This window comes from Staurois parvus, unplaced genomic scaffold (assembly GCF_062004578.1).
Source record: "Staurois parvus isolate SC_StPar_1 unplaced genomic scaffold, SC_StPar_1.0 ptg001570l, whole genome shotgun sequence".
Lineage (NCBI taxonomy): Eukaryota > Metazoa > Chordata > Amphibia > Anura > Ranidae > Staurois > Staurois parvus.
Window position 1 is genome coordinate 727,780 of NW_028319366.1, and position 15,797 is coordinate 743,576.

At 43.4% G+C, this 15,797-nt stretch overlaps 1 protein-coding gene across 1 annotated transcript in view; it reads right to left on the bottom strand.

Annotated features, from left to right (window-relative positions):
• Positions 1–327: 327 nt before the first annotated feature.
• Positions 328–15,797, bottom strand: part of CRISPLD2 (cysteine rich secretory protein LCCL domain containing 2) — a 75,795-nt gene continuing 60,325 nt past the window's right edge. The window contains exons 14-15 of the mRNA XM_089662862.1: positions 9,822–9,955; positions 328–6,453 (exon numbers count right to left, since the gene is read on the bottom strand). Of these exons, the coding sequence (XP_089518988.1) occupies positions 6,399–6,453; positions 9,822–9,955 (189 nt within the window). The 3' untranslated portion in view covers positions 328–6,398. The remainder of the gene's footprint in view (positions 6,454–9,821; positions 9,956–15,797) is intronic.

Below are 15,797 nucleotides of genomic sequence, written 5' to 3' on the forward strand. Positions count from 1 at the left end.
CTTTGAAATTGGGCAACTTACAGTGAAGTCGCATGATTTCAAAGCCAGAAGTCCGATCTATTATGCTCCCCAATCCGCAGATCCGATCCATATTGCAGGGATCGTAGGCCTGCAACCTATACGGGGTTAACTGACCTTGCAACACCGGTCCGGGGGGTGCGACGGGGACACAGGGAGGGGAAGAACAGGGACCGCCCACCTCTGGAGGGGTGACACCACGTGTGACCGCACCGGGTGACACCAACCCTAGGGATGCCCCTAGTCAGCAGCCTCCATGACAGGTGACATTTCCTTTAAATATCACTTTAATGACAAAAGAGACCCAAATACAAAGAGATTGAAAGACTTTTATTGATTTGAGTCATGAAGGGAAGACATGTACAGGTGGAGAATATACAACATATAACCAATGTGATTACCAGCATGAGGTAGGATTCCTAATAAAAAATGACACACAAACATTTCAACATTTGACGTCATGGAGCCCATTGGTGGTGAACGGCCATTGAAGACCTCGTATCCTCTGACCCAACCTACAGTCAAAGACGACCCTTCATCTGCTGGGGAACCATAACTCCCAGCATTTCCTGCTGCGTGAGAATGCTTGGTGGGATTTGTAGTCCTTTGATTATGAGCCACTGGCTTGACTAAAGCCACAAGTTAAAACAGGCAGTAACACCCCAGTCACATCAAGCCCAACTTTGAAATCGTGCGACTTATAGGGAAGTCTCACGATTTCAAACCTGGATGAGATGCCGATTTCAGGTGCGATTTGCAAGACATCTGACACAGTCTATGCAAATCGCACCAAAAGTAGTACATGTACTCAGAGGCGTCCCTAGGGTTGGTGTCACCTGGTGCGATAACACTTGGTGACACCCCCTCCGAAGATCTCCGCAGAATGGATCAGATGTGCAAATTGAGAATAATGGATCGGAGACCGATCCATTATGTTCAATCCGCAGATCCGATCCATCCTGCGGAGATCTTCGGCATGCAACCTATACGGGGTGACGCCGGACCCGCTCCATGAAAGGTAAGTTGTAAAGCAAGCTGACAATCCCCGCAGGATGGATCGGATCTGCGAATTGGAGAGCATAATGGATCGGACTCCAATCCATTATCCTCAATCCGCAGATCCGATCCATCCTGCAGGGATCATCGGCTTGCTTTACAACTTACCTGTAAGTGGAGCGGGTCCGGTGTCACCCCATGCGGTAGGTGTCACCTGGTGCGGCGCGCACCCCCCACACATACACAGCAGCATATCCTTGCTGGCAGGAGAGAGCCCTGTGTCTACACACAGGTCTCTCCCCTGTCAGTTTTACACCGAGATCTCTGGTTGTCGGGAATCTCCAGCCGGGACCCGGTGATTGACATCCCTAACCACCATTTTAACTAGCTGCCCAATGCGCTTTTCTACACACGTTTTTGACGCATTTTGTGTTTGTTCAGCTTTTTTTTTGGTTTGTTTTGTTAAGTGGAATTATTTTTTTTTCTATTGGGCAGAATAAAAATGCAAAACGTGTCAAAAAAACACGTAAAAAATATTCAGCGGCTTCTCTATTGAACTCTATTGTAGCAAAACCGCAGCTTTTTGCTTTTAAAAAAGTCCCTGACCCTTTCCAAAAACTCAGCAGCTCAAAAAAGCTGAGATGTGAACATGTTCCATAGGAAACCATGTTAAATGGACTGCAGTGCGTTTCTGCAAAAGGCACTAAAAAACGCATGGGTGTGAATGGAGCCTAAGTCCATTTTTCCTTTTTTTGCTTTTTTGCGCATGCAGCACAAGTATGGCGCATGCAGCACACTGCAACACAATGCATGTTGGGTGAACAATGTGTGTTGGCGTACCGTTCAGAATGAATATAACGTGCCTCGGCAATAGTGTGAATGGGCCCTTATGGAACCTGTTTTGCACTATAGCCCGTCCACCTCTGCACCACCCACCTCTGTAACATCCTATCAAACGTCATTCTGGATCACTGGCCAATGAGCTCTCATGACCTCTACCAATGAGCCAGTGATCTTTCCAAGGTGACAAAAACAATTGAGTAATGTCCGTGATCCTTTTTTTTTTAATTGGTGCTAACATCCAAATTTTCCAAAGCTTTCGGGGTGTACCCCCTTCTTCAAGGTCCAAGTAGTACTTACTTTTGGGGTGTACTTACTGCTTGGACCTTGAAGAAGGGGGTACGCCCCAAACGCTTGTCCTGAAAAGTTGGATGTTGGTGCAAAAAAAAAAAGTATCACGGATAGCACTTGTTTTTGTTGCAAGTGCACTAATCTGACTTCAACCACCTCAAGCCATTGGGACATGTAAAGGTTAATGAATGAAAAATAAAAAGCGGCACCCCGCTGCATCTCACAAAAAAAGGAGGAGCTCAAAGGGTCCATCTCCTGCCAAACCGCTAAATACAGAGCTGGGACATGTACACGGGAAATGGTTTATGTGCCAAAAGATCGTTACCGCACACACTCTTCTTGCCTTCCCAGCACTATGAAGGGAGAGTGCCAACCTTTTTCATAAACTGCACTTCATATGGTCTGGTGCCACTGCCCCGCCTCCATCCCACCATTTGGCTTACTAGTCAACATCAGGTCAAAGCAACAGGATTGTTTTAATACTCTCCTCACCGTCTTCAGGGCATGATGGCATTTCCTTCTCTGCTCTATTTTGTTCAGCACCATAAAGCTGAAGGAGATACCTGGTATATCCATACACTGCAAAGACGATGGCCAACAAGCCTGGAACAGAGCTCATCACAGCCACAGGAATCTTAAAAGGCCAGTCTATCTAAAATTTTGGTTCTGACTGGATGCTGACATGCTGGAACACCCACTAGTCTCCTAATACCTCTAACAAAAAAAATATACAAAGTAACACAAGGGTAACAAGATCTCCCACCTTAGTTGAAGGCTCCTCATTTCTCATAGAGATATTAATTAGTGAAACATCAGTTTTGGATGGACTGACCCTTTAACAGATTGAGACCGGGTTCACACCAATGCGGTGCGGGAAACGCTGCAAATCCTGTGCACTTCCCCCTCCTCTTTGCAATAGCATCGCGTTCATTCAATCTGGTGCAGGTGGCAAGGATAAATTATTGACACTGCAAAACAGATCGCAAAACGTGATACGATTGCTAGAAATTCAGGTGAGAATTTAAAAAAGGGTCCTGCGCCTTTTTGGTGCGAATGCGATTTGAACCATACAAAATGTATGGCTCAAATCGCACCGCACAGACATTTGCATGTAATTTGCACAGGAATGCAGTGCGATTCCTGTGCGTATTACATGCGGTCTCCTGCACCGCATAGTGTGAACCTGGGCTGAAACACAATGGTTGACATGTAATCAGAACTCTAGGTACCTTTGTGTATATCTGGCAGACTCGCTGCTTTGAAGAGCGGTGTGTGTGTGCGTGTTCTCTTTTGAAGTGGATCTATAGCCAACAATTTTTTAGTTTTAGATGGAGTGGGAAAGGGTTGGAGCCTCTATGAGATTTTTTTCTGCTGTGTCCCTTCTTGAGAGGTTCACCCTCCTAATCACATGGATGCCAATTGTCCCGGATTTGGTGGGATAGTCCTAAACCTAAATCCTCTGTCCCACCTATGCTGTGTCCCGGGCCATGTCCTGGAATCACAGCATCATCCTTATTTGAATTATTGCACATGAGCAGTAATGCAAAAAGGAGTTAATTGCATGGACTGGCGTGGATGAGGGTGGTCTCCGCATATATAGAGTCTGAGCAGGGCCAATCCATAAATTGGCCAGCCCCTGTATACTTAGTGGCGGTATCTGGGCAACACCAACCTAAAAAGTGGGCGTACCTTGGGAGCACCCACTCCCAGTGCCCCTTAATGTTGGTAGTTATGCTTTTGGTCCTGGTGGCCATTGACAGAGTGATGGAAATCCAAATGTGTGCGGTTGTTGCCAGAGCAGGAAAGTAAGGAGAAATCTTCCCATTGGGGATGACTGTCTTAGCGGGGATGTCCTCTCACTTTAGAGAGACATTCTCTTACTTCCTGTTGTGTCTCCAGGACAGGAAGTGAAGGCAACTCTCCCCAACGGGACACAAAAAAAATTTTCTACTCTTCTCCAAAAATAGTTTTGGTTATAGCCACTTGCCCTCCAAAGGATTTACCCCCCTTCCTGACCAGGCCATTTTTTGCGATACGGCGCTGCGTTACTTTAAATGACAATTGCGCGGTCAGGCAATGCTGTACATAAATTACATTTCTGTCCTTTTTTTCCCACAAATAGAGCTTTCTTTTGGTGGTATTTGGGTTTTTTGTTTTTTTGCGCTATAAACAAAATACTGACAAATTTGAAAGAATAACAATATTTTTGACTTATAGCTATAAAACATGTCCAGTAAAAAAATTTAAATAATCTAATTTCTTAATAAATTTTGACCAAAACGTATTCTGCTCAATGTTTTTGCTAAAAAAAAATCCCAATACTTGTAAATAAATTGGTTTACGTTAAAGTTATAGCCTCTACAAATGGCGGTATATATACTGGGATTTTTATTTTGATATTTTCTATACTACTAATGGCAGCGATCAGTGACTTATAGCGGAACTGCGGGGGGCACTCTGACACTGGGTGGGAACTAACTGCCACTGACATCACCAGTGACACTTACACAGTGATCAGTGCTAATGGCGGCGATCAGTGACTTATAGCGGGACTGCGGGGGGCATTCTGACACTGGGTGAGAACTGACTAACTGTCACTGACATCCCCAGTGACACTAACACAGTGATCAGTGCTAATGGCGGCGATCAGCGACTTATAGCGGGACTGCGGGGGGCATTCTGACACTGGGTGGGAACTGACTAACTGCCACTGACATCCCCAGTGACACCAATACAGGGATCAGTACTAATAAAAAGCACTGACACTGTACTAATTACACTGGGCAGGAAGGGGTTAACGTTTGGGCAATCAAAGGGTTAACTGTGTGCTGTGTGCTTTTTACTAGGGAGAAGGGATGGACTGACCATTTGGAAACTCGGGCTCTGCCCGAGGGCCTGGGATCAGTAGGAGGCCCCATGGTACCTTTTTCATAGGCTTTTTTGAGTTTGGGCAAGGACACAGGGGCCCTATGATCCCCTATTGCCCGGGGGCCCCATGAGTTGTCAGTCCACCCCTGCTAGGGAGACATTCTGCTGTGCAGAGAAATACAAAGCAGCATGTCCTTGCTGACAGCAGAGAGACCTGTGTTGTTTACTCACAGGTCTCTCCCCTCTCAGCTTTCCCCAACAATCGCTGAGTGCCGGACGGGATTCGCCAGCCGGGACCAAGTGATTGACATCTCTAGCCGCCAATAGTGGCGCGGGTAGGGCGGTGCACACCCCCTACTCAGATATGCAAATCCCATATATATACACGTGATTTTGCACAGCCCTGCCACCCTGTAGCACTACTTCTACTATAGGGCGGCGGGCATTGGTCAACCATGGTTTTGGATACATTGTGCTCACTGATCAGCCAAAAGGCTGTGGTAATTCTGTACAGGTATGTAGAAGAAAAAAGGGACTTTATGTCCTGCCTCCGAAGAACCGCTACCATGTATGTGCATCAGTAACGGGTAACATCATGGCCCAGACCATGCTTTGCCAGAATAAATGCTATGAAATAAAAATGGGGCACAAGGGTTAAAATCCTGACCACACTGTACATCACGGTAACCAAAAAAAAAACTTTTTTTGTAAATACGGCACCATCCATTTCCTAATGTTGCATATTCAAGACTATATACAAAAAACAGGGTGAAAATATTAACCCCGATATTAAAAAAAAAAAAAACCAGCGCTGCTGTTTATAAAACCATCAATCTTAATAATAATAACAATAATAATAATATTAATAAAAATAATACAAAAAAAGTACAAAACTTGAAAGGCAATTATATACAGTACTGAGAGGCACCACGAAACAAACCGTTAAAAAAAAAAACAAAAACAAAACACGGCAACTTCCCCCGAATGCTTTCTGTTTCTGGAGGCGAAATCTGGGACCCGCGTCCGTGGAAGCGATACGATATTGCCAAAACGCAGTTAAGACATAGAAAGCCAAGTCTGCCCGCCACTTTTTTTTCTCTTTTGGCCCCCGTGGACAGTGTAGTTTCTTTGGCGTCGTATCAGGAACTGACATCCGTTGCTCAGCGTCTTGGAATCCGGAGAATTCCTCCCGGCCCGGCTGGTTGCAGGAGCTGCGGTGGCGTGCGCTAGTTTTTCCGGTACGGAACGCGGCATTATTTTTTTTTTCGGGGTTGGGGTTCGGAGGCGGAGGAGGAGATGGTGGTTTGACCCAATTCTGCAGAGCAGACAGAGGAAGGTGTTTTTGGTCTTCTCAAAGTTCATGTAGACATTCCACGGCTTTTGGGTTACTGTTTGACGGTGAAGATACGGAAGGATTTGCCCTCTTTCCGATTCCTGATGCTGGAATTAAAAAAAACGATTTGTTATTACTGGAAGGCATTGTGCGCTCAGGACCTAAAGTCGCGGTTGAGTCACTGATATGATTGCTCTAATAGAGAACAATAGGATGCGACTTGGCATACAATTTGCAAATCGCATGCCAAGTCGCACCCAATGTGACCGGGGGCTTAAAGTATTACTAAACCCATTCACTATATTCGGTCTCCCCGGACCCTGCATTCACTATATCCGGTCTCCCCAGACCCTGCATTCACTATATCCGCTCTCCCCGGACCCCGCATTCACTATATCTACTCTCCCCAGACCCTGCATTCACTATATCCGGTCTCCCCAGACCCTGCATTCACTATATCCGGTCTCCCCAGACCCTGCATTCACTATATCTGGTCTCCCCGGACCCTGCATTCTCTATATCCGCTCCCCCCAGACCCTGCATTCACTATATCTGGTCTCCCCAGACCCTGCATTCACTATATCCGGTCTCCCTGGACCCTGCATACACTATATCCGGTCTCCCCGGACCCTGCATTTACTATATCCGGTCTCCCCGGACCCTGCATTCACTATATCTGGTCTCCCCGGACCCTGCATTCACTATATCCGGTCTTCCCGGACCCTGCATTCACTATATCTGGTCTCCCCGGACCCTGCATTCACTATATCTGGTCTACCCGGACCCTGCATTCACTATATCCGGTCTCCCACAGTACACACAACATGGAAATGAAATTATTTTAGTAAATATAAACTGCTAAATCCCTTTTCTCATCAGCAGTATATACAGTGGGGATCGAAAGTTTGGGCACCCCAGCTAAAATGTTGTATTAATGTGCATAAAGAAGCCAAGGAAAGATGGAAAAATCTCCAAAAGGCATCAAATTACAGATTAGACATTCTTATAATATGTCAACAAAAGTTAGATTTTATTTCCATCATTTACACTTTCAAAATAACAGAAAACAAAAAAATGGCGTCTGCAAAAGTTTGGGCACCTTGAAGAGTTAATATCTTGTACTGCCCCCTTTGGCAAGTATCACAGCTTGTAAACACTTTTTGTAGCCAGCCAAGAGTCTTTCAATTCTTCTTTGAGGTATCTTTGCCCATTCTTCCTTACAAAAGTCTTCCAGTTCTTTGAGATTTCTGGGCTGTCTGTCACGCACTGCTCTTTTAAGGTCTATCCATAGATTTTCAATTATGTTGAGGTCAGGAGATTGTGAAGGCCATGGCAAAACCTTCAGTTTACGCCTCTTGATGTAATCCCCCGTGGATTTCGAGGTGTGTTTAGGATCATTATCCATTTGTAGAAGCCATCCTCTCTTTAACTTCAGCTTTTTCACAGATGGCATCAAGTTACCATCCAAAATTTGCTGAAATTTTATTGAATCCATTTTTCCTTCTACTCGTGAGATGTTCCCTGTGCCACTGGCTGCAACACAACCCCAAAGCATGATTGATCCAACCCCATGCTTAACAGTTGGACAGAGGTTCTTTTCATTCAATTCTGTGCCCCTTCTTCTCCAAACGTACCTTTGCTCATTCCAGCCAAAAAGTTCAATTTTAACCTCATCGGTCCACAGAACTTGTTTCCAAAATGCATCAGGCTTGTCTATATGTTCATCTGCAAAAATCAAATGATGATTTTTGTGGTGAGGACGTAGAAGAGGTTTTCTTCTGATGACTCTTCCATGAAGACCATATTTGTACAAGTATCTCTTTATAGTGGAATAGTGTACCACAACTCCAGTGTCTGCCAGATCTTTCTGGAGGGATCGTGCAGTCAAACGTGGGTTTTGAATTGTTTTTCTCACAATCCTGCGAGCTGTTCTGTCTGATATTTTTCTTGGTCTTCCAGATCTTGCTTTAACTTCCACTGTTCCTGATGACTGCCATTTCTTAATTACATTCCGAACAGAGGATATTGACATCTGAAAACGCTTTGCTATCTTCTTATAGCCTTCTCCAGCTTTGTGAGCGTCAACTATTTTCAGTTTTCTAGACAACTGCTTAGAAGAACCCATGGTGCTGATTGTTGGGGCAAGGTCAGATGAGTCTGGGCATTTAAAACCTTTGAGATTGACATCACCTGGTCTTCCCAGACGATGATTGGAAACAATCCATGACATTGGCAGGTCTCAGCTTGGCAAAGGGGGCAGTGAATGCTATAAATTCTGCAGGGTGCCCAAACTTTTGCAGACGCCATTTTTTTGTTTTCTGTTATTTTGAAAGTGTAAATGATGGAAATAAAATCTAACTTTTGTTGACATATTATAAGAATGTCTAATCTGTAATTTTATGCCTTTTGGAGATTTTTCCATCTTTCCTTGGCTTCTTTATGCACATTAATACAAATTTTTAGCTGGGGTGCCCAAACTTTCGATCCCCACTGTAGCAGTCTTGTGACTTCTATCAGTGTTCAGCTGAGCACTGGTTAAAGGTTGTAGGAGGAATTTTCTTTCTGCTGTAGGAGGATACAGAACCCCTGACCTCTGCCTGGACAGTGCTGATTGGCCCTGTGCTGATCACATGCATTCTCCCAAGAAAAAAAAAACTCTCTAGACATACACACTAAACTGAGCATGTGCAAAGTGACTCCTAGAACTCTGTTTTCTCAGCAGAAGGATTGGGGACAGTAGAAGAAGGGGAGGATCAGAGAAGGCAGGATCAAACATCCTTTTTACACAAATCGGAGGATTAACCCCTTAGGTTCCACAGTGAGTATAACAAGCATGCTTTCCTGCATCTACAGACTGATTGTACTGTTGGGGGTTTAGTAACACTTTAAGAGGAACTAAATGCCAGAATGAGGAGGTGGGCATTACAATCAAGTGATCGCCGTGATTGGCAGTCACAGTGGTCAGAACTCTCCCAATTGCAAAAATACATTGGGAGCATTCTGGTTCTTGCTCATTACTGTGCGCACTTTCAGTACACTATAGTGTTTACCGAGGGTTACCTTTTTTTGTGAATAATTAAAAAGGAGTACTGTGCAGAAGCAGCTTCCACATTTCAGTAAGCCCCCACCTGCAGACCCCCACAACCAGAAGGCCAGGGTTATGGGGAAAAGGTCCTTGTCCCTATCAACATGTGCAAAGATGCTGTCAAGATACCCCCCCATCCCCCCCTATGTTAGGGGCATCTGGCCTGGTATGGCTTAGAAGGGCGAAGGGCACATGCTTGCCCCCCCTTCCCCCATCCCTTTACTGGCAAGCTCGGAGAAGGGTCTGATATGAATTCCGATGGGAGTCCCTAAAAAAGCTGAGTGGTAGTAGTCCTTTCTTTTCTTTTGTTATTGGTCTGAAGGTCCCCTTTAACATTCAGCAACCCCCCCCCAAAAAAAAAAGTTATTTTGGGGGTTAATTAGACTCTACCTTTCTGAATGAATCCCATTTTTATTGGTGCCGAAATAATGGTTCTTCCTGTCCACAGGCATGACATCGACGTACCCACCAACCTCATCCTTTATGACTCCGGCGTGGACCGCCGTCCTGCAGATACTGGAGGTCTGGAATATAAAAGACACCAATCACCAATAAGATACCAGCAAAAAAAATTCAAAAATAAATGAGCCGAGAGACAGTCCAAGCTCTCCCGCGGGACGATGAGCAGTCCTGGCTGCATACCATACCAGTCACTCCAACAGGACGGTCTACGCAGTTATACAAAATGTTCACGAGGCCGTCCCTCTACCACAGCAGTCTCTCCGCATGGCAAGTAGCCCATCAGGCCACTGTGAGCAGACTCAAATGCTCCGTTATGATTTCTCTGTAGACTCTTAAACCACGCCTATTCTGACCACACCTATTCTGACCACGCCTATTCTGACCACGCCTATTCTGACCACGCCTATTCTGACCACGCCTATTCTGACCACGCCTATTCTGGCCACGTCTATTCTGACCACGCCTATTCTGACCATGTCTATTCTGACCATGCCTATTCTGACCACACCCACCAGTCACCAGTATAGACAGCACCAGGTCTATTAGGATCTCAGCAACATATCTGCTTGAAGCTGCTGCTTATATGACACCCAAGTTTCAGGTAGGATGAAGCTCCTTCATTCGGCTTCAGCACACGAGTGGTAGATATTTCAATTACCCAAGTAAAAGTGTAAGGTCCCTTTCACACTCATTCACTTCTGATGTATTTTTGAACACAGCATTTTTTTTTAAAGCAGTATTAACCCAAAAGCAAACATTTATTATTTTGCAGCTTACCAATGTTTGGATGTGATGGCTGCATTAGTTTTCTCTTTCTTCTATTCTTATCTGTTGAGTCAGCCAGCAACTCTACTGCTTTTCAGAAGTTCAAGCTCTCCAGCAGAATGTATCCATTTACATGGATGAGTCATTTGCATGATCAGCTTTTATTTATTCATGCAAAACCTTTATTACAAAAGGTTGCTGTAACTGTTTATAAAGTGTGAGCTGGATATTGTTATTATTATTATACAGGATTTATATATTACTATTATTATACGGGATTTATATATTATTAATATACAGGATTTATATATTATTATTATTATACAGGATTTATATATTATTATTATTATACAGGATTTATATATTATTATTATACAGGATTTATATATTATTATTATTATACAGGATTTATATATTATTATTATACAGGATTTATATATTATTATTATACAGGATTTATATATTATTAATATTATTATTATTATATTATTATTATACAGGATTTATATTATTATTATTATACAGGATTTATATATTATTATTATACAGGATTTATATATTATTATTATACAGGATTTATATATTATTATACAGGATTTATATATTACTATTATTATACGGGATTTATATATTATTAATATACAGGATTTATATATTATTATTATTATACAGGATTTATATATTATTATTATACAGGATTTATATATTATTATTATTATACAGGATTTATATATTATTATTATACAGGATTTATATATTATTATTATTATTATTATAATACAGGATTTATATAGCACCAACAGTTTGCTCAGCGCTTTACAATATAACGGAAGACAATACAGCAACAATACAGTTCAATACAAGAGGGATAGGAGGGCCCTGATCCTTGGAGCTTACAATCTAAAAGGGAGGGGCTAGTGGTACAAAAGGTAATAACTGTGGGGGATGGAGTGGTAGGAGGAGTAGAAGATTCCATTATTAGCTGAGGGCAGGATAGGCTTCCCTGAAGAGATAGGTTTTCAGAGATGGCCTAAAAGTGAGCAGAGTAGGCGATAGTCTGATAAATTGGGGTAGAGAGTTTCAGAGGATGGGGGAAGCTCTGGAGAAGTCCTGGAGATGAGCATGGGAGGAGGAGACAAGGGAGCTAGAGAGCAGGAGGTCGTAGGAGGAACGGAGAGTACAGTTTGGGTGATAATTGGAAACAAGATTGGTGATGTAATTTGGGGCAGAGTTATAAATGGCTTTATATGTGATTGTTAATGTTTTGAATGTTAGAATGTTATTCGTTGGGCAATGGGAAGCCAGTGGAGGGATTAGCAGAGAGGGATGGAGGCCAGTGGAGGGATTGGCAGAGAGGGGTGGAGGCCAGTGGAGGGATTGGCAGAGAGGGGTGGAGGCCAGTGGAGGGATTGGCAGATATGGAACGGTTAGTAAGGTGGAAGAGTCTGGCAGCAGCATTCATGGTAGACTGAAGAGGGGATAGCCTGCGATGAGGACGGCCAGTGAGGAGGGAGTTACAATAGTCAAGGCGAGATATAACCAGGGAGGGAAGAAGTTGCAAAGTAGTTTCAGAGGTTAAGAATGGGCGTATCTTGGAGATGTTGCGGAGGTGAAGTCTACAAGATTTCATTTGTTTTTGTATTCAAATCTGCTAATACATTTAACACTACCCCCCCCCCCCCCCCCCCCAGGACTGACAGTGTTGCTGTCTGCTGTGTCCTATGCTCATTCCTCCAAAGTGGTATTGACCAGCTCACCAGGTGAAAACAGAGGGGAAGAGAGCCAAAGAAAGGAAAAACTGATACAGACACCATATCTAATGATTGACAAGCTGCAATATACTACATTTTAGGTTTGGGGTTTATTACCGCTTTAAGTGCACAGTGTGAAAGGACCCTTAGACCGCTTTAAGGCCAATGCGTATCTCTTGGCAGGCTTCGCCCTGTAAATTGGCATGGCACTCTGTACCCATACAAGGGCAGAGCCAGGAATGCCGGCTGTATTAGGTAGACTGGATGTAAGAATCGTATTTTAAGTCTGCGGTACGCCAAGTGCTGGGAAGGAATGCAGAGTGACTTTTCCTCGAGGTTCACAAGCAATGCCTACTGGGGGGGGGTATGGAAAAAAGTGATCTGGGCACATTTTTGTTTTGGATGAGATAGATTCCATTCAATAAATAAAACCTGTTTTTATTCCGCTGAGATTAAACGAAGGGCACAGGCTCTGAGGACCATTGCAAGCCACTTTGTTCCCTATTAGTAAGGATTATTATAAAACTTTGTAACTTTATCATTATCATTTACACTTATAATTGTCATATTCTTACAGAATAGAGTGAAACAGGAACTGCATGATGGCCACTAGGTAGTGCTGATGATCATAGTAAATAAGTATTGGTTTCCTATGATCGTCAGCTCCATCTAGAGGCCAAAAGTGGTGGTTTCCTGGGTCACTCTATTCTGTATAAATTAAAGCGATTGTAAAGTAAACCTTTTCACTTTTGCACAGCAGAGCAATACAAAGCAGCTTGTCTCCCTAGTAAATCACACACAGCACACAGTAAACCCTATGATTGCCCCAGATGTTAACCCCTTCCTGCCCAGTGTCATTAATACAGTATCAGTGCATTTTATTAGCACCGATCACTGTATTGGTGTCACTGGGGATGTCAGTGGCAGTTAGTCAGTTCACCCCAGTTTCAGAATGCCCGCCACAGTCCCACAATAAGTCGCTGATCGCCGCCATTACTAGTATACAAAAAAAAATTCCAGTATATATACCGCCATTTATAGACGCTATAACCCAGTGTCAGAATGCCCGCCGCTGTCCCGCAATAAGTCGCTGATCGCCACCATTACTAGTATACAAAAAAAAATTCCAGTATATATACCGCCATTTGTAGACGCTATAACCCAGTGTCAGAATGCCTGCCGCAGTCCCGGAATAAGTCGCTGATCACCACCATTACTAGTATACAAAAAAAAATTCCAGTATATATACCGCCATTTGTAGACGCTATAACCCAGTGTCAGAATGCCCGCCGCAGTCCCGCAATAAGTTGCTGATTGCTACCATTACTAGTAAAAAAAAAAAATAATAATAAAAATTCCAGTATATATACCGCCATTTATAGACACTATAGCCCAGTGTCAGAATGCCCACCGCAGTCCCACAATAAGTCGCTGATCGCCACCATTACTAGTATACAAAAAAAAATTCCAGTATATATACTGCCATTTGTAGACGCTATAACTTTCACGTAAACCAATTAATTTACATATATTGGGATTTTTTTTACCAAAGACATGGAGCAAAATACATTTTGGTCAAAATTTATGAAGAAATGTTATTTTTAAAAAAATTTTTACTGAATATGTTTTATAGCAAAAAGTCAAAAATATTGGTTTTTTTTCCAAAATTGTTGGTCTTTTTTTGTTTATAGCGCAAAAAATAAAAAAAATCACACAGGTCATCAAATATCACCAAAAGAAAGCTCTATTTGTGGAAAAAAAGGACATAAATGTAATTTATATACAATGTTGCATGATCGCGCAATTGTCAGTTGAAGTAATGCAGTGCTGTATCGCAAAAAAAATGGCGTGGTCAGGAAAGGGGGGTAAATCCTTTGGAGGTCAAGTGGTTAAGATCCAAATTAAACCCTGGTAGGAACATTTCCTCTTTAACTGGTAAACAAAATGCCTCTCCCAGCAAGGTTTACCAAAGGACAGACTCCTACGAAAGATTTCCTAAGAATTGCTCCATCCTTTATTGGAACTGTCATGTGCTCAAAGCCTAAGCACATGTGGCCAATGCAGACCATGTGTGCGATCCTGCGACGCGGGGAGGAGGGGGGGTAAGCACAGCCGGCAGTATTTATACACTGTTTACAAAACTCCGACACGCGTCTTTCTTAGAAGTCACTTGTTTTTTAGCCGCATTCACATATTGCTTTCTGCTTTACATCAATCTTGCAGCAATCTTTGACCACCTGCAGCCACAACTCCCAACGTCCACCCGTAACGGTGATCACATACATAGAGAAACATTTGTTCTGACTGGTCTGCATACCTTGCCTCCCTACTCTTCACCAATATAATTATTTGATAGCTCATCATATTGATGTGTTGGAAGCTCATCACATCATTCAGTAAAACTACCTGTAATGAAGATGGACATGAATGGTCTGAACACAATGTGGTGGAGCCACAGCTAAGTTCCTTCTTGAATTTCTTCTAGAATGATTTGTAAACAAATCAGGTGAATGTCAAGAAGAAGTCAACACCAAGGAAGAATGAGAACTCTACAGCCAATTCCTTGACCATTCAATCCACTATCATTCTATGATTAAATGACCTGACAAGTGCCAGAGACCTGAATCTGAAAAGTTAGATTTCCCTGAAGTTTGTAGTAGTTTGTTTCCCTGCCCCTCCCACAATGGGGAGATTTTCCTGCAGTAGTTTGTGTTGCTGCTCCTCCCACAATGGGGAGATTTCCCTTCAGTAGTTTGTTCCTGCCCCTCCCACAATGGGGAGATTTCCTGTAGTAGTTTGTGTTGCTGCTCCTCCCACAATGGGGAGATTTCCTGTAGTAGTTTGTGTCTCTGCCCCTCCCACAATGGGGAGATTTCCTGTAGTAGTTTGTGTCTCTGCCCCTCCCACAATGGGGAGATTTTCCTGCAGTAGTTTGTGTTGCTGCTCCTCCCACAATGGGGAGATTTTCCTGCAGTAGTTTGTGTTGCTGCTCCTCCCACAATGGGGAGATTTCCTGTAGTAGTTTGTTTCTCTGCCCCTCCCACAATGGTGTGATTTTTCCCAGCAGATTGTGTCTCTGCCCCTCCCACAATGAGATCTTCCCACCATATTTTTGTCTCTGCCCCTTCCACAATGGGGAAATTTCCTCCAGTAGTTTGTGTCTCTGCCCCTCCCACAATGGTGAGATTTCCCCCAGTAGTTTGTGTCTCTGCCCCTCCCACAATGGTGAGATTTCCCCCAGTAGTTTGTGTCTCTGCCCCTCCCACAATGGTGAGATTTCCCCCAGTAGTTTGTTTCTCTGCCCCTCCCACAATGGTGAGATTTCCCCCAGTAGTTTGTTTCTCTGCCCCTCCCACAATGGTGAGATTTCCCCCAGTAGTTTGTTTCT